At 39.1% G+C, this 25774-nt stretch overlaps 1 protein-coding gene across 11 annotated transcripts in view; it reads right to left on the reverse strand.

The window, feature by feature from the left end:
* Positions 1 to 573: 573 nt before the first annotated feature.
* The window catches only part of LOC135310821 (erbin-like), a 173340-nt gene continuing 148139 nt past the window's right edge, over positions 574 to 25774 (reverse strand). For 7 of the 11 annotated variants that reach the window (XM_064439840.1, XM_064439842.1, XM_064439836.1 and 4 more), the window contains 6 exons: positions 18060 to 18203; positions 17134 to 17265; positions 14157 to 14366; positions 12364 to 12456; positions 11700 to 11774; positions 574 to 6402 (listed from right to left, as the gene is read on the reverse strand). In XM_064439840.1, coding sequence (XP_064295910.1) covers positions 6295 to 6402; positions 11700 to 11774; positions 12364 to 12456; positions 14157 to 14366; positions 17134 to 17265; positions 18060 to 18203 — 762 coding nt within the window. In that variant the 3' untranslated portion in view covers positions 574 to 6294. The remainder of the gene's footprint in view (positions 6403 to 11699; positions 11775 to 12363; positions 12457 to 14156; positions 14367 to 17133; positions 17266 to 18059; positions 18204 to 25774) is intronic. The other 4 variants (XM_064439845.1, XM_064439843.1, XM_064439847.1 and 1 more) reach the window with 2 other exon arrangements.

Consider the following 25774-nt stretch of genomic DNA (forward strand, 5'->3'; position numbering starts at 1 on the left):
TGCTCTGCATTTCCTCAGGCTTCCCTGGCTCTGGGAACCCCCTCGTCCACCCCAATCTAGCGCCCAGCCGCGTAACTTACCGTTGCCACTGCTGTGTTCGTCACCGACTGACCAGGCTGACGGTTACACCATGTTTAAATCTCCTGCGGTTGCTCGTGGAAACGCCCAGGTCACGTCAGCACTGCCTGAACCAAAATACTGTTCACTCAGTCAGAGTGGGTGCATCCGTCACGCTCTAGCCATCACTTTCAAAAATGTGCCAAGTCTAGAAATTTAAACTCTTTTCACTATCGGAACATATGTCTGTACAGAAATGGTGTGTGCACCTCCTCTGTGTAACCTGAAAGCCCTGGCTACTGAATTAATAACATGGATCACTGTAGAAAGCTTAATTTCTTCAACAAAAATAAACTACAAAGAGCAATATGTGAAATGTGATATGAAATTGATTTTTATCAGTTTCCAGTGGCTTTTTTCTTAGCTCATCATTATAAAAGCTTCCTCTCCCTGCCAACAGTCATCATTAGTTTTCTTTAGTCTTCATAATTGTAAGAAGAATCAGATAGAGTAATGTCACAGAAAATTAAATAACATATTTTATTGCTTACTTGGTGAGGATGAATAAGAATGTGAATTAAAAACAGTGGGTTTGTAAGCCTAGACACAACTGCCTTGCAGATATATAATGTTTTTATTAGCTTGTTGCAGTAATACTGCTGTACATTGGTGATCATTCTACTTCATGAAACAGTAACATTTAGCATTTCAGGAAAACTGTCGGTTCAAGTATAAAACTATAAATTCTTAAAAAACCAAAGAACCTTCACTGTTCTATGGGTAAAGCAAGAACTAACTAAATGACCGCTGCTGTGCTAAGTATGCACCAATGCTTTAGTGGAACAGCATGAGGTTCATTCACTCTTGACACATGTGAACATACGCCTAAACTTTCTCAACTGGAATGAGAACATACAATATGTGACTTAAAATACAGTTCTGTGGAATGAGTAAAGACAAACCTAGTTTTTCCAAAATCATCTTATGTGGCATGAGATAAGGTTTTCTTTTTGGATGTTTATTTTCAAACCCAAGTTGTAAGGACAAATTTGACGTTCATTTGGCATTATCCAACCATTCGAGTAGCTCTTTATTTACAATATAACTCTTGTATAGCTCATTAGAGCACTCCCAATAAGCTCTTAATTTTAACCCTGCTCCTTGACTTAACCACCCCTCTCTTCTATTGAAACTTATTGATCTGCATCAAAGACTACTCATCTCTTCAGGAGAGCAGCCACTGGCTGCTCTAGCTGCTTTCATTGCAAGATTGGGTTATTCACAAAGGTATTTATTCTGAATAACCTGGTCTTGCAATGAAATCAGCTAGAGCAGACCCCTGGGCACTGAGATGCATGGAGCCAGAAACACAAATAAGCCTCTACTAATAGATATTGATAGAGAACTAAGGTCTACAGAAACTATAGAAGAATAAAATCACGTTATGGAGAATTTCCTACAAGTTAAAGAGCATTATCTATTCTCCATGTGTTACCTCAGAAACAGTCTAATTATATACAGAAATTTGGAATGTTGAATAAATGCTGATCAATAAAAACATTTCATAGCTGTTGATAAGGTAATATTTCTAAACAAAACCAAAATAATCATAAAGGTTTGATTCTGTGTGTTGCTTATTGCTATGTTTGTGTTCATAGAATGCTTTCAAGTATATACACATTTTTTAACTCTAGTCCAAAAAAGAAACTAAAAAAATATTTACATAATAAATATGTGGGAGACTTAATCTTTTCATTACATCAGTTGAACTGATTCTTTAATGACCTATTAAGAATAGAAAGAATTAACAGAGTTTGCATCAACTCACTGCCATGCTGAGTAACTTAGGCTGCTGATGGATTTTATTCTATTCAAAATGTAGTTTAAAATGCATTCAAAAAGAAAAGTGCCAATATTGTCTCCCCTCCTGCTGAATCCTGGCTGGACTAGTTCAGGAGACATCTTTCTCCCACCCTCTGCAAAATCATCTAGTTTGATATGTGTTTACCTTTACATACAGACACTGAAGGAACAAACACATCTCAATCCACTGAAAACTCCAATGTTTACTGAATAATTCATGTTTTATTGGCTAGTTAATTTGCTAATTTACTGAAGACAAGCTTTGACCAATTATTTATATTTTTAAGTACATTAATATCAAGAGGGGGGTCTAAAGAAAACATTGGCCCAATACTTGTTTAAGATCATCACTTGACAAATAGGGATGAAGAAAAAGTGGAGGCATTCAATGCTTTTTTTTTGCGCCTTAGTCTTTAATAATACTGACAAACCTTGGGCTGCCCAGTCCCCTGAGTCAGAGGACCATGAATGCAGGAACAGTGACTTTCCATTTGTGGACACTGAAATTGTAAGGGATCAACTGTATCAGCTGAATGCTCACAAGTCCATGGGGCCTGATGGGATTCATCCCAGAGTACTGAAGGAGCTAGCGCATGTTACAGCAGGACCCCTCTCGATCATCTACCAAAGGTCTTGGGAGTCTGGGGAGGTCCCTGCTGGCTGGAAGCTAGCCAACATTATTCCCATCTACAAAAAGGGTGTGAGGGAAGACCCAAGGAACTACAGACCTGTTAGTCTAACCTCAGTGCCTGGAAAAATTATGGAGATTATACGGAGTACTACTGAAAGGCATTTAAAGAATAATGCAATCATCGGGCATAGTCAACATGGGTTCACAAAGGGAAAGTCCTGCGTAACTAATTTCATATCCTATGACAAGGTCACCTGCCTACTGGATGAAGGGAAGGCAGTGGATGTAGTTCTTCTGGATTTTAGTAAGACTTTTGATACTGTCCCTCACAGCATCCTTCTGGACAATTTGTCCAGCTGTGGGATGAGCAGATTCATGGTGCACTGGGTGAAGAACTGACTGAAGGGCAGAGCTCACAGGGTTGTAGTGAATGGGGCTGCATCTGGATGGCAACCAGTCACCAGCAGTGTTCCTCAGGGCTCAATTCTAGGGCCAGTTCTGTTCAATATATTTATCAACAATCTGGATGCAGGAGTTGAATGCACCATTAGCAAGTTTGCTGATGATACCAAACTGGGAGGTGCTGTTGACTCTTAAGGGGCAAGAGGCCTTGCACAGGGATCTGGATAGATTGAAGCATTGGGCTATGATTAATGGGATGAATTTTAACAAGTTGAAATGCCAGGTTCTGAACCTGGGATAGAGTAATGCTGGACACAAGTATAAATTGGGAGAGGAGTGGCTGGAGAGCAGCCCTGCAGAAAGGAATCTGGGGGTGCAGGTTGACAGCAGTGTCAATGTGAGTCAGCAGTGTGCCCTGGCAGCCAAGAGAGCAAACGGCATCCTGGGATGCATCAAACACAACATAACCAGCCAGTCAAAAGAGGTGATTATCCCACTGTATTCAACATCAGTGCAGCCTCACCTTGAGTACTGTGTGCAGCTCCAGGCCCCACAATTTATAAAAGATGTGAAGGTCCTTGAATGCATCCAGAGGAGGGCAACAGAGCTGGTTGCTGTTGGCAAGTCCTATGAGGAGCAGCTAAGGACTCTGGGGTTGTCTAGTTTGGAGAAAAGAAGGCTGATGGATGACCTCATTGCTCTCTGCAGCTGCCTGAGGAGGGGAAGTGGAGAGGGCAGTGCTGATCTCTTCTCCCTGGGATCCAGTGACAGGACACATGGGGATGGTCCAAAGCTGTGTCAGGGGAGGTTGAGATGACATTAGGAAACATTTCTTGACTGAGAGGGTGGTCAAACACCAGAACAGGCTTCCTAGAGAGGTAGTCAATGCCCCAAGGCTGTCAGTGTTTAAGAGGCATTTGGACAATGCCCTTAGTGATAGGCTTTAACTTTTGGCCAGCCCTGAATTGGTCAGGCAGTTGGACTAGATGAGCACTGTAGGACCCTTCCAACTATTTTATTTCCAGAAGTAGTACTAAACTTCTTACTATACATCTCTACTCTTACAGTTCTACCAGAGCCAAACAGTTTTTGGTAGAATGTTCCTGTGATATGTAAATCTGAAAATTAAGTTTAAAACTTCTGTTACTATTAAAGCAAAATACAATACAGTATAATTCCTCAGTGATATATTAAAATGTACTGCAAAATGTATACAAAGTCAGTCCAAGATCAGTAAAGAATCAGTTCTGCTTTTTGGACTTCTCCCCTTCCCAAAGATACAGGTTATATAGAAGACCAAGTTAACTTAGGACTTGTATGTATGCATTCCCTTTGAAAGGCAGTGTGAACATTTTGCATTTTCAATTCAGAAAAACAGAAACTAAACAAAACACATCTTAGAAGGGGAACACTGAATCCTGCCATTATATAGCCATGTTTCTCAATTATTTTCTTTGAAGACTAACAGCACACAGAAAATAAGTGAATTTTATCAAAATACAGCATGTTTCTGCCAATATATAAAAAATTTTCCTATGTAAATATTACCAAAAATCAACTAAAGAATATACAAAGAGTTAAAGGGTTTAAATTAAAATTTTTAGAACTATACACAGTACAATAAGCAATAGTTAACATCTTTGAAAGAAGTGCAATAATATTGGAGTTCACTTATTTAAGTACTGCCTGTTTATTACCAATAGCTATGTATAATTCCTCTCTTCCAGCTCACTGTCCCAAAACTACAGGAGGCTGGTGTTTTTGCTAGCTTTATTAAAAGCATTTACTTTTGTATACAGGGGTTGAAAAAAGGCAACTTATACCCGTTTCAAACTACCAACTTATATGCAATTAAAAATGAACTGCAATAACTGAATATTGCTCCAGTGACATGCTAATCATTAGCCCTGATTAAACAGTTATTGGGGTCTTTTATGGCACTTTTCCCTGGTCCATAATGACTATGTATTAATTATCACTGCAGATAATGAAGTCTCTATTCAATTACAAAGAAGAAAAATAAAGTTAATATTTATGGTAAACAAAATTAATAAAAGCATAATTAAATATTTTATACAGTAATAAGGAACAAAGGCAGCCTACGGTAAATCACTACTACATTAATATAGTTAGAAACCCTTTCATGACTCTGAAGTGTCTAGTTCACATTTAATGTGTAGGAACAGCCCTTTAAAAAACATCATTACAAACTGGTGGGTTGTAAGTACACCCTCCCTTTGCTCTCCATCTCACCACAGCAATTCTCCATCACTGCTCAGTTTCACAAAGTTGCTTTGGTTACCTAGCTCCATACATATGGTTTCCCTTTTTGATTAACAAGGCAATGCAAAGGCCAAACAAAATTGAGATGACTTTCATAACCTTTCCTGCATCATTTACTTTGTGTTTAAATATATATTACAGGCAACCACCTTAAAAACTGGCCATTTCAGTTTCATTTTTAAAATCTATAAGGTTAAAATGGGGTACTTAAGTACCACCACTTGCACAAAATCGGCAATTTCCATGGCAGAGAAAAAAGTCTGGGCACAATTCCACAGTACAGTTGAAATTAATTTGTATGCAAGAAAACCCAACTAAACATCAATCACATGGCAAATGAATATTCAGTGACTACATTAAGAACAAATCCTGTAGAGCATCAAATTTGTACTTAGTCTTCCTAAAAAAACACCATAAGCTTTTATTGCATTTATTGGTAGACATACAATCCAAAACTAAACACTTTCTTTCTTGATACCAGATTTAGCTAGCAGATAGTTGTTTCACCTGGCTTTTATTCTGTCCAACCAGCACCACCTTCCATCTACCCATTCATCTATACAACGTGCACATAGCAAAGCCAATGTTTCATATCTCCTGTCCACATCTACGGAAGTGGTTTCAGCATAAGACAATATCTGGTGAATAAAAATAAAAGCAATAAACAGCTACAGGACAGACAGTCCTGCCATCTGTCAATTGGCTACAACCAAGGCTTTGCAGTCTTGCACAAAGTTTAGTAACGTGTATGAATTATCCAAAAATAAACCTGCCATCTGTACAAAAATACAACACAGGTTTGTTCTTAGAGGAGTGATCCTTAGATTGCTATAATGCTTAAAAAAGTTTATTCACCGTATGAATTTCTAAAATGATTTCTTGAACATTCTATACAGTGGTTTCCCCCCTTTAACCACAAGTTCAGGATTTAATTTCCTGTACAAATTTTGATCATAATTCTTTTAAAGTTCTTTTAGTGTATAAAAATAGGCAAAATACTCAGTTTCCCATAAGTCTTTCAATGGATCCTGCTGGCTTTTCCTTTCAGTCCACAGTATTTATGAAGAAACTTCTCGTACAATGATGAGTTCTACCACATTCTGAGAAGTCTTTAGCAAAGATACTGCTTGTCCATGATCAATATTGATGAAGCTGTATCCATTAGCCTAAAAAGAAAATTTTAACATTGAAAATGACAGTTTAATATTTCATGTTAGTTTAAGCTCAAACTCAGTTTAAAATAACCAAATTTTATATGAATGCAGACAACACTGCAATCTGCAGATTACATTGTTTATGTGAGTCAAACATACCCATATGCTACAAGAAATTAAACTATTGTGTTAGCCTTGGAAGAATTTTGCCCCGAAGGTATTGAATATATTTGCAAATAACCAGAAGAGAAAGCTGAACTTTAAGCCATTAACATTAGACATCAAGTTGATCAGCCTTAATACAGCCACACCAAAAAAAGAAAATGCAGTACAAATGGTACATCCCAGTTTAAATACTAGAAATAGCATTTATGATAAATTAGAACTACTGAAGCCTTTAACAAAAACACATTCATGGTACTGAGAGCCATTTTAGTAGGACTTTATTCCCCTTTCTAGCACTCCAGTTTCTTCCCATGCTTTGGGTGTTCTCCTCTATGTTCCTCTGTATCCTCAAAAATCCAGTACCTTTAATTCTTTATGAAGCATGTATCTAGGGAACTCTCACCTTTCATGTGAGGGGTTGATTTCACAAAGAGAGCATATTATCATTCAGCAATTAAATCCAGACAATTTAAACAGGCAGTCTGGTAGGAACTGATCCAACTTACTACAAGGCCTGCTACTATAGCTTGGGACTTGAGACAGTAGTAATAGAAAGTAGAAAAGAGCTTAGAATACTTATTACTAACACTAAAACCATTATATTGTGACACACTACTTCCACACCCCCACCAGTCGACCCCTCTGTGGAACACAGTTCAGACTAGATGTAATGAAAATTCCTGTCCCCCTGCCATGTCTAGCAGTGGACCAGGTTGCTCTGAGAGATTACGCCATCTTTATCCTTGGAAGTTTTTCAAGACCTTCCTAGATAAATCCCTGAGTAACCTGTTCCAACCTACTAGTTGACCCTGCTTTGAACAGGAGGTTGGACATGAGACCTCCTGAGGTCACTCCCAGTTTGAATTTTCCTATGACTCCAAGCAATAATGTCATTCCTGGGACAGGTTTGACTTGGCAAACACAGGCAAGCCTAAGTGGTCTACAAAAGACAGGGAAAACATGGTTACAGTTCAACTTCTCAGGGTGTATTACTGCAAGTTCACATTCTGTTTGGGTGGTAAATTCTTGCAGAAGGACAGATTTGTCCAATTTAAACTGTTACTGCTTCCAGTTGTGCATCCCACCTTTCTCCATGAGCTACTACCCCTTATATGGCAAGAGAGAGAGAACTGGTCATGTGCTCTGCACCTTAGCTGTGCCATTTTGGAGTTGCAGCTGCTTATCCCATCACCAAACACTTGCTGTTGCTACCAGCTGAATCCTTTGTTTTAAAGGCAATGATTTTTAAATCTGTCTAGGATTGCAGAGAAAGTTTTATGTATAGACTGTTCAGAGAACAAAAGTGGCAATAACCCTTCCAAATCATCTGTACAGAATGTCCTAGTCCTAACCATGTGCTATAAGACAAGCCAGTGGGGAAGATGACAGGCCTGGCTGAACAGAGAGCTTTTGCTGGCACTCAGGGAAAAAAAAAGGAGAGAGTTTACCACTTTTGGAAGAAGGGGCAGGCAACTCAAAAAAAGCACTGGGATCTCATTAAGTCATGCAGAGTGAAAATTATAAAGAAAAAGCCCAACTAGAACTCATATCTTACAATAGTGGCCAGATTAACAAAAACTGTTTTTACAAATACAACAAAAATACAACAAAAAGAGAACCAAGGAGAATCTCCATCCTTTACTGGATGCAGAGGGGAACATTGCTACCGAGGATGAGGAAAAGACTGAGATACTTAAAGCCTTCTTTGCCTCAGTCTTTAACAGTAAGACCAGTTATCCCCAGGGTATTCAGCCCCTGGAGCTGGAAGGCAGGGACAGATCGCAGAAGAAACACCCCATAATCCAGGAGGAAGCAGTTTATGACCTGCTGAGCCACCTGGACACTCACAAGTCTATGGGGCCGGATGGGATCCACCTGAGAGTACTGAGGGAGCTGGCAGAGGAGCTTACCAAGCCACTTTCCATCATTTAACAGCAGTCCTGGTTAATAGGGGAGGTCCCAGACTGGAGGCTTGCCGATGTGACACCCATCTACAAGAAGGGCTGGAAGGAGGATCCAGGGAACTATAGGCCTTTCAGCCTGATCTCGGTACCAGGGAAGACTATGGAGAGATACATCTTGAGTAAGCTCACCAGGCAAGTGCAGAACAACCAGGGGATCAGGCCCAGCCAGCATGGCTTCATGAAAGGCAGGTCCTGCCTGACCAACCTGATCTTCTATGACCAGGTGAGGTCATAGGGAAAGGCAGTGGATGTTGTCTACCTGGACTTTTAGCAAAGCCTTTGCTACTGTCTCCCACAGCATCCTGCTAGAGAAGCTGGTAGTTCATGGCTTAGATGGGTGTCCTCTTCACTGGGTTAAAAACTGGCTGGATGACTGAGCCCAGAGAGTTGTGCTGAATGAAGCTAAACCCAGTTGGTGACCAGTCACAAGTGGGGTTCCCCAGGGCTCAGTTCTGGGACCAGTCTTGTTCAATATCTTTATCAATGATCTGGATGAGGGGATCGAGTGCACCCTCAGTAAGTTTGCAGGTGACATCAAGTTGGGCAGGAATGTTGATCTGCCTGAGGGTAGAATGGCTCTACAGAGGGATCTGGACAGGCTGGATCCATGGGTCAAGGCCAACTGTATGAGGTTTAACAAGGCCAATGCCAGGTCCTGCACTTCAGTCACAACCCCATGCAATGCTACAGGCTTGGGGAAGAATGGCTGGAAAGCTGCCAGGCAGAAAAGGACCTGGGGGTGCTGGTTGACAGCTGCCTGAACATGAGCCAGCAGCGTGCCCAGGTGGCCAAGAAGGCCAACAGCCTCCTGGCTTGTATCAGGAATAGTGCGGCCACCAGGACTAGGGAAGTGATTGTGCCCCTGTACTCGGCACTGGTGAGGCCACACCTCAAATGCTGTGTTCAGTTTTGGGCCCCTCACTACAAGAAGGACAGTGAGGTACTGGAGCCTGTCCAAAGAAGGGCAATGAAGCTGGTGAAGGGTCTGGAGAGCAAGTCTTATGAGGAGAGGTTGAGGGAGCTGGGGTTGTTTAGCCTGGAGAAGAGGATGCTGAGGGGAGACCTTATCACTCTCTACAACTACCTGAAAGGAGGTTGTAGCAAGGTGGGTGTTGGTCTCTTCTCCCAGGTCACTAGCAATAGGACGAGAGGAAATGGCCTCAAGTTGCATCAGGGGAGGTTTAGATTGGATATTAGGAAAAATTTCTTTACTGAAAGAGTGGTCAGGCATTGGAACAGGCTGCCCAGAGAGGTGGTGGTGTCCCCATCCCTGGAGGTGTTCATAGAACATGTAGACGTGGTACTTCAGGGCATGGTTTAGGAGGCACAGTGGTGTTGGTTTGGCAGTTGGACTTGATCTTGAAGGTCTTTTGCAACCTTAATGATTCTGTGATAATATGCAACAATATCTTAAGACTTACATGCAATTATCTAGTCACAGAATTTTTTTAGACATATGTATTAGACATGCATTATGTGTGTCTAATGCATGTTTACAGAGAATGTCGCAAAATCAAGCATAGCGAAGCCTCTTTGGGAGATATGATATTCAAAAACTGTAGATGTCTAGGCAGCAACAAGACAGTAGAACTGTCATTACATTGTCACTGGGATTATCACAAGTATAAACAACATGTTACATAAGATATTGTTAGTTATGAGAAATGAACAGCCTGTAATTGACTAAGCATGCAAATGCAACTTCAGCTCTTTTTTGAACTACGAGTTACTCGTTAAACAAAAAGGAAAACCCAAGCAGAGCACCAGTATGACAAAAGGAAACTTCATTATAAGTGTCACAGACAAATGAAATTCCATAAATACAGGAATACACCATTAAGACTAAAGTCACCCTTTCACACATGTTCCACTCTATAAATATGTAAAAATATGTTGCCAGTATTTTCAAAGGTTTAACATGCTGCTTTTTCTTGTATGGAGTGTTGGAGGGTTCCCCTTCTTCCTTAAAGTTGTCTCCATCAGTAGGAGAACTAGGATTTAGAGCCAGCTTTCTCTTGCCCTCATGAGGAGGAACAAGTACAGAACTATTTGCCATGCTGAAAAACAAACTATCTTTTAGTTGGAACAGTTTAATCTTAGGTGTTTTGTGGGTTTTTTTTGTTTGTTTGCTTTTTTCCTCCTGTGTGCTTGTTGGCCTTTTCAGTAGAAGAATTATGCTGTGTGTTCAGTTTGGCTTTGTTTTAGCAAGTTCACATGAGGCTGTGGTTTAATTAAAATAGTGGGTGGTTGTTTTTTTGGTTTGGTGCTGTTTTTTTAAACAACAGAAATGCAGCAGAGTTGACTATAAGCATTCTCAGACTAATGTGGTGAATAATTAATTTTTAACAAGCTTTGCAATTTTAAGGGTTGAACAGCACTGTTTAAATGTCCTGTTAGCCTGTTTCCCTAAGAAAGTAAAGCTTATATAAACCCTTTGTCCATTTCCTTGACCCCTTTCCAAATCACTTGTGAGCCCATTAGACAAATTTCAAACAAATCTGATACAATAGAGGTCTGAAAGGTACCAACTTCCTACAGAACAGAACTGCACAGCTACAGCCCAGAAGCCATGGCTCCTGAAGCAATCTACTTGGCTTGCCTGCAGCAGATGGGGCAGCCAGGAAGTACATGCTGTGACCAGACAGATATCAGCCAGCCAAGAGGTAGCTTCTGCCAGCACTTGCAGGTCAAGCCTGTCAGCTGGGGGGGAGGCAGCAAAGACTGGCAAGAACTGCAGGATGGAGGGGGATGTAAGAGTTGCAGCTGGGGAGAGGGGTTGTGAGGGGCAACTGCTGGTGTTCAGACAACATACTATTCAGAAAACTGCATGTGAATAACCACAAGTTAAATAACTGAATGATAGTAAAGCCTAATGAAAACACTCACATTCCATCTTGAATGACATTAGGCCTTTTTTTTTGTCTTTAAAAGTGTGAAAAGTGAATTTGAGAAATGATCCAACTGATTGATGCTTCAACCTGTATCACCCATCCTAATGTTAGGTGGAAGAAAACTAAAAGCATCATCCCAGAATATAAGAATGTTTCTGGAAAAGATACTGGCAATCTATATTAAAATTAAATTAAAAATTAAAAAGTAAATATTCTTCTTTTAGAAAAGGTGCAAACTAAAAATAAACTCATATATTACACAGATTAGTTAATTAGATGACTACAGTACCTGAATTATTTTATCTCCAGGCTGCAACAACTTAGATGCTGGACCTTCTGGTTGCACTCTGGTTACAAATATACCCTTGAAAGACAGAGGTGAAAAACACTTTTATCAACTTATTTCATGAATATTGTGGTACCATGAAACAGATTGCTATTCAAAACATCTCAGTTTTCCATCCTAAGTAGAAGAGACTGCTATGTTTTTCTACACATCTACTGGCTTTTGTGGCTGCCTCCCTTTTCTGATGTTAAATCCAAGAGAATTGCATTTAAAAGAATATTGAAGGGCAAATTCTGATCTGCCTTTAATTTGGCAGATGTACATGTCAAGATGAATTATCAACCACCAGAAATAAGGCTGTAGACTAAATCATGTTCTCTTTTAAGAGGCTTCCTAATTGTAAACTCCATAATTCACTATCTCAAATCTGTTGACTGATATCTAGAACAGTGCAAAAAACCACTCAGCCAGAATAATCCTCTGTTTTCATGTGACCACAGTGGTCACCTACCACCTTGATTTTCCATAATTTGTCCTCAATTTTCTCCCATCAAGCCCTGGAATTTAGTGGCTTAGGTTTGGGGATATACATGATTTTTTAATTTGGTAAAAACTAGAAAAAAATTAATCAGAATTATTTAAAAATACATTAGTATAAAATACTCACATTGTCTTCAGGTCTGAATGGATTCCCTCTACCACCAACTCCTCCTGATATACTAAATCCAAGTTCTGGATCCTTGTCAATTCTCACTCGAATCTAAATAGTTACAACCAAAGTTAGAACTGGTTGAAAATTTGCCTCCAAAGCTACCGTAATAAAATTAAGGAATTCAGCTGAAAAAAGCTTTTAAAAAGAAAAAACACTCAAACCCCCCATTTATCACAATTCATGTAATATTAATTCAGAACAAGATTCCAATAAACAGTGTAAAATGTGTTCATCTGATTCGTGTCAATATGGAACTGTTTGTGCTTGTGTAACCGAGGGCCGTTCAATTGACTTGTTAACTGTCTTAATGGTTGGAATGTTGATTGGCGATTTGTTGCTAACAGTGGAAGCATCCTGATACAAGAGAGTGCCAAGATGGGGGGGGGCCACAGGTCGGCCAGTGATGATGGCAGGGAACTTCTTGGCTCAGAAGGCGCTAAAGAATGAAAACTGGGGGAAAGGTAATTCCGGCAGGGGGAAATTGCGACCACCGACCCAATTCAGGACCAAAAAGACTTGCCCCCCCACACCTGTAAAGAGCATGCGTGCTAATCTACATGGCAAGCGTGGCTAATTTAAATACGGCTGACCAACGGCAAGTGGGATGCTTATCACTGACCAATGAGTGTAAACTTAGGCGTGTTTTTACTAATTGTTAACTGAATATAAACCCTGTAGTATTGTATGACGGTATGCACATTAGGTGGAAGGATCCCCCGTGCATCCAGCGCTGCTTGCTTGTCTCTATTCAATAAATTGTAAACTTTAATTGAAATTCCGTTTAAGGCTAAATTAATTATAACAAACAGCATCTTCTATCATTGTACAAGTTTTACTCCAATATCGCTATGATTATAATCATGTAGTCCATGTAGGCTTTAAATTCAGATATATTTAGATATTGTGTAAATGAATTTAATGCCCCCAGCAAGTATACATGTTCATATGAAGAACTTCTTATTTCTTTGCTACTTTCAGCTGAATTAAAAAAAAAATAAATCAAACCTGGTTCCTAATTTCACTTTAAATTCTACATAGCCAACACTGTCTCCCCTTTTTCTTGCCAGAAGAGTTGACAAGAAAACTTATTTTACACAAGAAGTTGATGTTCTCATTCTAGCACAGAATTAAAACATAGCTCTCAGTATTTTCTCAAACCCCAAAACAATACAGAGGAAATATCCTGTGTCCAAGAACAGAAAGTTGCCCACAATGACAGAGCCATTAAATTGCATAAGAATTTCTTACCCACATCTGTATATCATAAATAAAACTGATTAATTATCAGACATGCATCAGATGCTTACACTTTTTTTAATCCTGGTTTTTGTTTAGGGCTGCACACTTTCTACATTTGCAGGTTTTTGAACAATTCTGGATAGCAATGAATAAATGAACTTTAAGTTGTATTGCTACTTTGTAATTTTTGCAGTTACTACATCAATAATTAGTTGGTGATCAATAAACGTAGTCAAGAAATAAATTTCTATCTCAGTATAAAAATGCAAGCATAAGTTTCTTGTACATTCTGTTAAGAAACTACCACATTTCTCTTTAAAAATGTTCACATTAAAAGGAAAAAGCTCAAAACTAGAAGGAATGTGTGATTTCAGTAGTAGAACCGCATTGAGATAACATTGTCTTCTGCTGGAGGTAAATTCCTATATGATTTCTGTCACCATCTACAGAGAAACAGTAATAAAACAAAAATATAACAATCCACTGTCACTGACAGATTTTATCCTTACCTCTTGCTTTGCCAATTTGTGGCTTTGTCTGGGGGAACACTGAGACTGGGTACAGGGAGGTTGGTGGGCAACTTTCAACATCAGATAATCAATTAAGTGTTCTCTAGATGGGTGTCTTGCTACTGACAATTGAGGAGGGAGATGATGGACTTGGCTATAGTTTGCCTGAGGTCTCTGAGGCTGACACGTTTGCCCATTTGCCAAAGGTATCTGAATAAGACATGAATACTCAATGTCACACATTTTATAAGCATCAATCCTCAATTCCTCCTTTATTATTTCAATATTTCTCATGCTAGACTGCTTTTAATTCTAGGAACATTACTAAAACTAGTCTTTTGGATCATGTACAATTGTACTCAATTTTCATTATGTTCATCAGCTCTGACCTCCTGAGAAAAAAATCTAGAAACCAAAAACTTACTTTGAGTGCAAATCATCTAGAACAGACTAGACAAGGTCTTTCCTTTTAGCACTTGCTTCATTGAGTTATCACAATCATCATTTTCTGGCAGTGCAACTGACAGCATTGACACTTGGTTGATATCATTATAGTTTGCACTTTTATTGCATAAAATTCAGAGGTTTTTGTAAGAATTCCCAGTAGATCATACAAAAAAATAAGAATCCCACATAGCTAGCAGACAGAAATTATATGCTCTGAGCATCTTTTGGTGACTACTTCACAAGAAAACCTGGGCAAATTCACATACAAGTTCAAGATTTTAATATGAAAACTAATGATATTTCCAATAAATTTTTTTTTAAACTGTCACTGATTTGATAGGTATAATGATGACAAACAGCAGTAAGGTACACAACTGAAGACATACAGTGCATTCAAACCATTTCACTAAAAACAATGCTGAGATGACAACATTTCTTACTGAAACCTCAGAGTTACTGTTCAGCTCTGCATTGAGACGGACAGCCTTTTCCCTCCTCACCCATATGGCTCACACTCTTACCCAGCCTAAGTAGTCACTCATCCATCTGTATGATTCCCACATTCAAAAAAAGCTGCAGTCATGAGTTACAGATTTTTCTACCTACCACCATTATTCCACTAGTTATAGCATACAAGGCTATTAAAATTATTTCTCAATATCATAAATAACTTAAGTGTGCAAATTTCAACATTTAATCATGCTATGTGAATGGACGCATATCAGAACCTATTCTGTTAGTATGAGTTTTCTATGCAAAAATGATTCTGAGAAATGGCAATGTGTACATGTAGTTTTTTAGCTTATTTACAGATCAGATGTATTATATTTACACAATTTTCTACTGCCTTTTCTGAAAAATCTAAAGCATTACAAGAAAACTATTTGTTGTATTGCCAGAGGTAGAGTTTATATAGGTGTCATGGTTTAGCCCCAGTCAGCAACTAAATACCACACAGCCACTCGCTCACTCCCCCCACCCCTGTAGGATGGGGGAGAGACTAGGAAGGGCAAAATTAAGAAAACTTGTGGATTGAGATAAGTTTAATAATTAAAATAAAACAACAATAATATAACGAAAAGGAAAACAACAAGAGAGAGATGTGAAACCTTGGGGGGAGGGAAAAAACCCAAACAACAATTGATGCAACCGCTCACCACTGGCTGACCAATGCTGCCAGTCCCTGAGCTGCAATCATTGCTTTCCCCAGCCAGCTCCTCTCCCAGTTAACATACTGGGCATGACATCATATGATATGGAATCTCCCTTTGGCCAGTTTGAATCCACTCTTAGCTGTGCACCCTCCCCTCCCAGCTTCTTGTGCCCCTGGAAGAGCATGGGAGGCTGGAAAAGTCCTTGACTAGTAAAAGCACTACCTAGCAACAACTAAAAATATCAGTTATCAATATTATTCTCATACCAAATCCAAAGCACAGCACTATACCAGCTACAGTGAAGAAAATGAACTCTATCCCAGCTGAAACCATGACAATAGGCAACATGTATCAACAACTATGCAAATTCCCAATATCCAATGTCTGTAAAAATGCAACTGAAATTACTGAAGTTATAAAAATAAAATAGATTGCTGCATCGTAATAACTTACGAGCATCCATTTGGTTTCACTGTAATAAGTCCTGTCTGTATAGATGGTCCTTAGAGATGAAAGCAATATCTCCTACAAATTCTAGTTTATCAGAATATCATCACAAAAGATTTCAAGTTTGTTCTTTAAAAGTTTTAACCAGCTTCAATTTGCTTTCCTGAAGTCATCTGTCATATTCCAATTTCCACTTGAATTATGTCTTTTGCTGCAAATTCCTTCTTTCAAAGTCCCTACTAAAGTAAATGAAAGCTATCCCCCTTCATATAGTTAACTATTTTGTCTTCCAAAAAGAGGATGCTATTTCAGTGTCGTGGTTTAGCCGGCAGCTCAGCCCCACACAGTCGCTCACTCGCTCCCCCACCGGTAGATGGGGGAGAGAATCAGAAGGGTAACGCTCGTGGGTTGGGATAAGAACAGTTTAATAATGAAAATGAAAAGAAACAACAGTAGAAATGCAATGTAAAGGAGAACAACGAGAGGCGCAAAGCCCCGGGGGAGGGGGAAGGGAGGGGAGAGGGGGAAAGAACCGCCGAAACAAACCGCGCGCGGCGCAGCACCACGCCACTCCCGAGCTGCAACCTGCCCCCCCTTTATATACTGGTCATGGTGTCACATGGTATGAAATGAACATGCCATTGGCCAGTCGGGGTCAGCCGCCCCCACCACGGCCCTACCCCTCCCAGCCCCCCCACCCGCCACGCGGCAGAGCGCGGGAAGCTGGAAAGGTAGCCGACCCCCACAGTGAGGAGAATTAACCCCTTCTCAGCCAAAACCAGCACATTCAGTTATGCCACCTTCAATACCTAGGTGAAAGTGAAATCCTGTTTTACATTTTAAAGAAGTCCCAGTTCCAACTACTATCCCAGTATATGTTTCTACCAATAATAAATATAACCTATCCATGGTATCATGTAGTTAATTACCTGGACAGCTATTTTCTTCATGCCGTCTGGAGAAATATCTTTGAGACTAAGCATGGCAGATGAGTAATTCTGCTGTCCTGTAATTAATACCTCATCCTGGCATTGGTCTCCTGGAGTAGAAGCCTGGGGATGCTTTAAACAGAATGGAGCAGTAAGGAAGAATGTCTTCATATTATTCAAATTATAATATTCTCATAAGAAGCCCAGAATAAAATATTTTAAGGGTTTTGTCATTCTTTATCTTCTTTAACTAGTACATTGTTTACATAGAAAAATATTACTAGCCAAGACATCACACCGATAAAATACTACTGGATATTTACAAAAACTATCAACTGCAGAGGTGTCTTTGATCACCAATACATTGATAAGAAAAGTCAACAAATGCTAAAGACTGCTTATTGAAGGATTCACATGGTTAGAAGTCTTCTGTTGACTTTATCCTGCTCACTATGGATATCATAACCTCAGAGTTAAGGAGTTGATTCCTCACATTTTCTTACAAACAAAATAATTTTCTTGAATGCCTAGTGTATCTTTACACAGTTTACATCAGAATTTGTTTGTAGGAGGAGAAGCATAATAAAATTTTGTTCAAACCTTTATCAATTTAAGTTAAATTCAGAATGGTAATCTCTTGCTCATATATGTACAACGAAACCAGACAGTTTTACATATGTTCAACCATCTATAAAAGCCAATTAGAAAACTCAATGACATTAAATTGACAAGTCTTGCAATAAGGTTAAAGTGTATGAAGTGAAGGCAGTCTTTGATTTAATGCCTATAATAATATAAATTATGCGCTGATTTTTTTTTATTGAAAGCATTGTCCATATATAAAAGGACAACTATCAATTTAATGACACCTCTCAGTTTATTCTTTCCCCTTCTATATATTGCAATAGCCTCCTGTAGGTACTCACTTGAACAATATGCACACCAGAACCTCTTCTGTCTGCAACACTCAAGGCAACACTACCCTGGCTGCCATGCAGATCCCTAGAGCTGCCATAGTGAAAGTTGCTAACTGCAGCATAATTGGAATTAAAGGACCTAGACAGCATGCTCTGAATAAAGAGGGGACAGATTTAACACAGATTAGTGCAGCATGCATAAACCACAAGACATGTTATACATGGACTAATAGAAGCATATTCCATTGTCATGCAAGATAAAAAACATGCAAGAACAATACCACTTGTTATAAGTAAAAAAACTTAGTGACCCCTATTTACCTTTATTTACTGTAAATCAGCATGTAATTAGCAGTTTACATGCAGAATTACATGTAAATAGAGTAATTCAAATGTTCATGTATCTGGAAAAACAAAGGTGCACAGCTTATCAAAGTTTCTAAGTTTTCATTAAATTTGGAATATATAAAATATGTTGTAGGAAGAGGAGCTGGCAGTCAAGATACACATCTTTAGAAACCCATCTAATTACCAGTTATTATTTTGTCTCATTCCCCCCCCCCCCTTACTGGTACAGTACAAAAAAAATTTACAGAGACAGAAATTTGACTGACTGGGTTTTCTTGTTATTGCAATGCTGTCAACATCCACAATGCATTCTAATAACACTTCATTCAAGAATGTTAACAAGCTTCATGTAAAGAGAGGCTGTAAGAAACCTTGGAGTCCATCCCTGTGCCACTGCAGGCAATCAAACAGGTAACGTGAGCTCAAGGACAGAAGCAATAGCAGTTTGGTTTTGAGCTTCATTACCTTGCAAACCTGACCTCTGCAATACTGGCAAGGGTAATAAAAAGAAAGTAGTAGACATTACCATCTTGCCACCAAGGACATTTATAAGAACAAAAAAAAATAAAGAGACTGCACACAAAAGAAAAGTGAAATCCCCCATGTGCCACCTGAGAAATGAAACAAACCTATCTTAAAACATTGACAGAGACCCATGGAAAAAACATGATAATAGTAAAAGATATACCACAAAGCATCAAAACCTTTTTCAAAGTTTTCCAAGTAAAAAAGTTCAAAATATATATAATTTGACTAAGATACTGCAACAACTCATACATATATTTTGGTGTTTGTCTGTTGCCTACACATACTAATCTGATTTTGAAAATAGTCACTAGTTCTCAGGCAGATATTTGCTCTTTCATACTAACTTTATTAAACTAGTTTTAGTTTCACAAGATAATCAAAGTCATACATCTCTGCGTATTCATACTCCCCAGATGCTCTGGTAGCACAATCATTTGAAACCCTCTTTGAAAATAGTATTTACTGACAATACTTGGCTTTCCTTGGCCAATGCTCTTGGATAACCTCCCACTCAATGGCACAGTGAGCTTTCTTCATGCTCTTCTTCTACACCTATCTTGTTCTCTAGTCAATGTATTTTTTACAAGCTTCCAGACAAGTCTCCAGAAGCTATTCCCCTCTTGGGAGGGGAAAATTGTACTCAGTATTCAAGTCTCTCTTTACTAAACATTCTAGCTGAGCTTACTGCTCCTCTAAGTTTCAGTCCTAACACCCAGATGAAACCAATAAAGCCAGTTTTCCTTAGCTCCTTAGTGTCTCAAAGCATCTTCCTACAACTCTTCTAAAAATATTCTATGTAATTAGCCAGATGGCCTTTTCCCCACTAGTACAGGCAACTCCCCAAAGTCTCCCTACAGGAAGCTCCTCTCAAAGGCTCCTATATCTCTACATCTTCTGTAAATGGCAAAAAGACTAAAATAGAGGGAATGCATAGTGAGACTAGAAAGTTATCTTGTTGTGGTTTAGCTGGCAACTCAGTCCCACACAGCCACTCGCTCACTCCCCCACCAGCAGGACGGGGGAGAGAATCAGAAGGGTAACGCTTGTGGGTTGAGATAAGAACAGTTTAATAATTAAAATAAAACAATAACAACAATAATAATGTAATAAAAAGGAAAATAACAAGAGAAAGAGGTGAAACCCAGGGTGGGGAAGAACCACCAAAATAAACCGCACATGATGCAGCTGCTCACCACCCACTGACCCAACACTGCCAGTCCCCAAGCCACAACAACCCCTATGCGCCAACTGCCCTGTTAATGTACTGGTCATGGTGTCATGTGGTATGGAATGAACATCCCATTGGCCAGTCGGGGTCAGCTGTCTTGGCTGTGGCCCCACCCCTCCCGGCCTCTTGCCCACATGGCAGAGCATGGGAAGCTGGAAAGGACCCTGACTACTACAGGTGCTACAGTGAAGAGAATTAACCCTTTCTCAGCCAAAACCAGCACACTTCTGAAAGTGTCTCTAGCAGACCATCTTACTATAAAGAGCCCTAGATCCATTAGATTCACTCTTCTCTGAGAAGGACCCAAAGAGATGGTCAATAAATAGTGACAATCTAAGGTAGATCTTCAATAGGAGGTAGAACTTTCCTATAATTTGTAGAGGCACAAACTTGTCCATCAGGAATTAAGATTTCAGTTAACTCAGTTTAGTGGGCTTCAAGGTGATTACATAGCTTGAGAAATGTTTTATTCAAGGGTTTATAAAATCTCCTTCCTTGGTAGAGACTTTTTCCAAAGTACAAAAACTGTGCAATTGATGTAGAGAAGATACAAGAAGTACTGCAAACACCATTTTTCTCCTTCTCTACATTGGGCATAGTGTCTCAACACTAAGTTAGAAGGAATTCACAAGTACAAACTGTACATAACAAATACTATTTTAAGTTACATGGAGTCGTAATTGGGAAGAGAGAAACGGAGGCATTTGGAGAGTGAATGGTATCCCTCTTAATTTTGCTTCTCAACACAAGCACAACGAAGGTTGTGCATTTCCTAGGAAGATTTCTGAAGATTGCTGCACCAGAGAAGACTTCCAGAGATATGGATATGCAGATGCCACCCCCCATTTTAATTCCAATTTATTAAAAATAAATTAAATATGGAATAAATGCATGGTTTAAACTTCAGATTAAATATGAATGTTAATTCCAAGTACCAACTGCATTCTCTACCTGACTTGCTACAGTGTCTTAGGGCATAATGGCCTGCAAAATAATAATTCAAATATTTGAGGCTTGAGAAATCTCATTTCAGCTACCCTAAACTAATATACACTAACCAATATACATGCCATGTTCCATTATATTTTTGTGAAAGCTGTTTACTAGAAATCAGTTATTCAAATGTGAAGAACACATATTAAAAGCTACAACATATCAAGAAAAAATGGCTATGTATAAAGTAAAAAGTATTCAGCATATAAATCAGGATTTGTAGTCAAAATTAGTCTCTAAAGGAATCAGTTTAGATGCAGACAGCTAGTAGCATAGTTCTAGGGTTTATTTACATTCTTTTTGAATGCTAAAAGTCAGAACATGTTCTCTATTTTGCACCTTAAAAGAGAATTAACAATTTCAGATTTCGAAAGGGTGTCTTTTGGGAACTGAAGTACCTTAATGCATTTACTCAGGTGCAAGACAACAGTGGAATTTACTTAGATGAACTTATATTGGATAATACTGTCATAATTTTAAGACTGGCTGGAGTCTCTCTTGGCAATCCATTAAATTTTGGTATAGAAAGGAACTAATAAAATTAAAACATTTGCAGGGAACAAGACTCTGTATTCTACTTATCTTAGAATAGACTTAACTGGTAACTTAACTTCTAAACGTAAGTATTAGCCTTTTAAAAAAGCTAAAAAAAGCTAAAAGAAAGCTTTGTTTGAAATCTTATAGAATTCTAGTAAGACAGTAGTTTATCCCAAACAAGAGGAACTTGAACATTATGAAACTATTCTCCTTCAGTCACTGGGGGGGATTATTAGGTTTCTGAACCTGAATTAAAAAAAAAATTATATTCAATATCTTCAATAAGTGACAGCATTCCTATTGAAGAGTTACATATGGAGAAATACATATAATTTAAATTCTACTGTCAAATGTTTGCAGGGTCAGAACTTTTCTTGTTTACATTCAAAATGCACAAGAATTTTATTCCTTTTGATGTGTGATGTATTGATTTCTGAACTCTACAAAATATAACACATTGATGATTCAGTAGTCCATTAAAAATGGAGAAACAAAATAAAACTGAAATAAAAATTTAAAACTGACAGCTACTGAATGGATAGCATTCCTGTAATTTATCAGTGTCAAAATATTCTTCATCTTATAAACATTTAAGCACTTAATTTTATGTGTGCACAGACTGACAGAAGTTACTTCCCTTTACATATTTAAACAAGCTTAACTTGGAAAGGATCTGAGGCCATACCAATTAAACATTTTTTCTAAATTAGGTATGTAGAGAAAAAAAAACTCAGGAAAAAATTCAAGCTTTGATTAAACCTGATATTCTATATCAATACTGAAACACTTGGACTTTTTTTTTTTTAAATAAGGCACCATACACTGACAACTTTGAGAATACAACCACCTATTTTAATTTCTGAAATGGAAAGTAGGAATCTAACTTTATGACCTCTTCTCTGAAAGCTCTGCCATTCTAGATAAATAGTAGAAAAAGTAGATAAAAAAATAGAGCACTTAATACCAGATGAAATTAGAATTGAAAGCAAACATGCACCTGATGAACTACCAAGAGATCAACAACAACAACAACAAAAAAGAAAATAGACATATGTAAGGAAAGGATAGAATCAGGCCCAGCAACTGTTTCTGCTTACTCAGCACATCAAAATATAATATAATAGATATTTGCAGATTGCGGCGAGCGAGGAAAGCAAGCGGCCAACTCAATGTGAGTGATAGAGCAAGCTTCAGCTTTATTTTTAAGTCACAGCGCTTTTATATGCTCTTGTAAACAAGCTTCAACAATTACTTAATACAGGTTGCGATACCTTCTTAACAGTCTATTTCTGTACTTCGTGCCTAATTCCTTGTTCTTGTTTATCGTTTGCTCTCAAGGCCGAGAGATATCCCTGCCTTTCTTCTTTACTCTCAAGGCCGAGATATCTCTCGCCTTTCTCCCTCCTCCTGGTGACTTGCAGATTCTCTGTAATTTCCCATCAGTGGGTCTGATCTCTGTAATTTTCCATCAGCGGGTCTGACGCCGGGTCTGTAGTCAAGCTAATTCCATCGCATACCCATAACTCTCCAGCCCGCTTTCTATCTCAAACAACTTATCATGAGACTCACATGTTGATTCAAACCTATAGTTTCCCACATTTCCCCCTTTTTCTTTTGTTCCTTGAGAAAGGAACACGGCACTCATACTTCTTTCCATCATTCGTTGCATACATTGCGATATACAAGGAACACACATTAATATAATGATAAACAGTACAAATATTATTAATCCCATCTGCAAAATACTCTTGATCCAATTGCCAATGCCCCATCCATTAAACAAGCTGTTAAACCAATGCCATGGATCATCCTCCCTAAGTTCTGAGACCCTCCTTTTTAAGCTCTCAATACTTGCATGTATTGATTCCGAGTGATCTGATAGATTCATGCAACACATCCCTTCAAATTCAGCACACCCATGTCCTTGGGCTAAAAGCAAAAAATCTATGGCTGCGCGGTTTTGCAGCGTAGCGTGTCTTACAGAGCCTACATCTAGTAATAAGTCAGATAATGCCTTTGATGTGGCATTTGTTTGCTTAGCTAGCCAACATCCTAGCTTGTTTAATGTCGTGAGGCTTTGAGCAACACCAACTCCAGGAGCCAAGAAGGAAACAGCTATGATCTTTGTAGGATTCCAAAATTCAGCTGTAGAGTCACAGTTATCTTCAAACTTATGAGTGCTCCTTTTGCTTCTCATCTTTCTATAATGTTGATAAATCATTGAAGTAAGAAACGTTAGGCGACCTATAGAGCAAGGCCCTCCCTTTATATGTGACGGGATGCCAGGCCAAGCCCGATCTCCACAAATTAAAAACAAACCTGCAGGTAGCGCAATAGGCATATTGTTAGAGCGTGATATATTTACAGAGGTATAGTTACACCAAGCAGTAGCATTTTTATATATACTTAGGGTAGCATTCACAGACCAAGAAAGAAACTGGTTCTTTCCCGTGTAATTAAAATATAAACAAGCATCCATTGACAAAGAACCCAATAGCTCAAGCTCTTGTGGCTCAAGATTAGTTTGAGGGCGATGGACTGCCCAACTGTCCCAATTATTCACACAATTCTGGGGAGTATCACAAAGGCTTCCTAAGTGTGGTGTATTTTGTGGTATCACTAGCGTCCAATTATCAACTGGCACTCCAACCAAACAGGTGGAGAAGGGATTTCCTGGTGATGACAATGATAGGCAGATGGAATCTTGGCCTATTAGATTTGCCAGGGTAACCCATACATTCTGTTTGGGCTGGGGCGGTATGTATATGCCCTCGGTGATTCTTATCACGATACTTACGATGACTAATGGGAGTACTCTCGTGTACATTTTTTCTTTGTCTTTTCCCAGTACTTTGGTGTTACTTCCCATATTTCAGGTATATCGTCTAGAACCCTCTACCTCGTGGCCTGTGATGATTAAAACCTTATGTGTCTGTAAGTGGTGATAGTAGCAACTGCCACACCACCTCCTAGCTCGATGGGTTTTTACCCACCTGCGCTATTAACAGTTATGACACTCTCTTAGTGCCCAGAGTCGGCACTTATCGCATCGGGGACACTATCCGTATCCTGTCTACCTCTACCGGTATAGTCATACGTCTTCACCGTCTACTTCGCAGATTTCATTCTTCTGTTCACTAGGCATAGCCTTTACCCACCTACTGGGTATCCACCTCGGACCATTACTGCCTGTCTTGACTCTTTCCTATCGTCATTTCCATGCACCCACGCAGGAGGGTTATCGTGTTCTGCAAATATGCATAAGTGATTTAATACAAACAAAACTTTTGCACAAACAAAACTTTTGCCATTCCAACACCCTTATCTTCTCCCCCTTTTTCTTTTTGCACTGAGTAAGTGCACCCAAAATGTGAGTAGAATCATGGAGTATGGTGAGAACGATGGGGAGATCGGGGTCCAGGCGGTCTACTGCTCTCTGGACGATCTCGGAGCTAAGACGTTGTATCATAGTGTGTTGTTCAGCAGTCGGTTGGACGGGCGCGGCAGGGTCAGTGCCCTTTAACATTGGGTGAAGAACTTCCAAGTCATCATTAGTGATTCCGGCTACTGGCCGTAGCCATTGCAGGTCTCCTAACAGCTGTTGAGCATCATTAAGGGTTTTGATTGCTGTGTGTAATGTAAGTTTCTGTGGACTTACTTGAGAGTCACTGATGTGCCACCCGAGGTATTTCCATACTGGTGAACGTTGAACCTTCTCTGCTGCTATTACTAGGTCGTGTAGCTGGAGTTGTTGCTGTAAATATAATTCTTGCTGTGCTGAGAAAGGTTGTTCTTGCGCAAGCAAGATGTCATCCATGTAATGGTAAATTATAGTGTCCGGCCATTGCTGCCTCACGTCTTTTAATGCAGCATCTACAAAGAGTTGACACAGAGTAGGGCTATTCTTCATGCCTTGTGGCAATACTGTCCATTCGAAGCGTAAGTCAGGACCCTCTCTGTTGATTGCTGGTAACGTAAATGCAAATCGCTGGGTATCCTGAGGATGCAGCTTGATAGTAAAAAAAGCAGTCCTTTAAGTCAATAATTAGTAAATGCCAGCCAGTTGGTAGCATGGCTGGATTTGGAAGGC

Source organism: Phalacrocorax carbo (assembly GCF_963921805.1).
Source record: "Phalacrocorax carbo chromosome W unlocalized genomic scaffold, bPhaCar2.1 SUPER_W_unloc_10, whole genome shotgun sequence".
In the NCBI taxonomy this organism is placed as follows: Eukaryota; Metazoa; Chordata; class Aves; order Suliformes; family Phalacrocoracidae; genus Phalacrocorax; species Phalacrocorax carbo.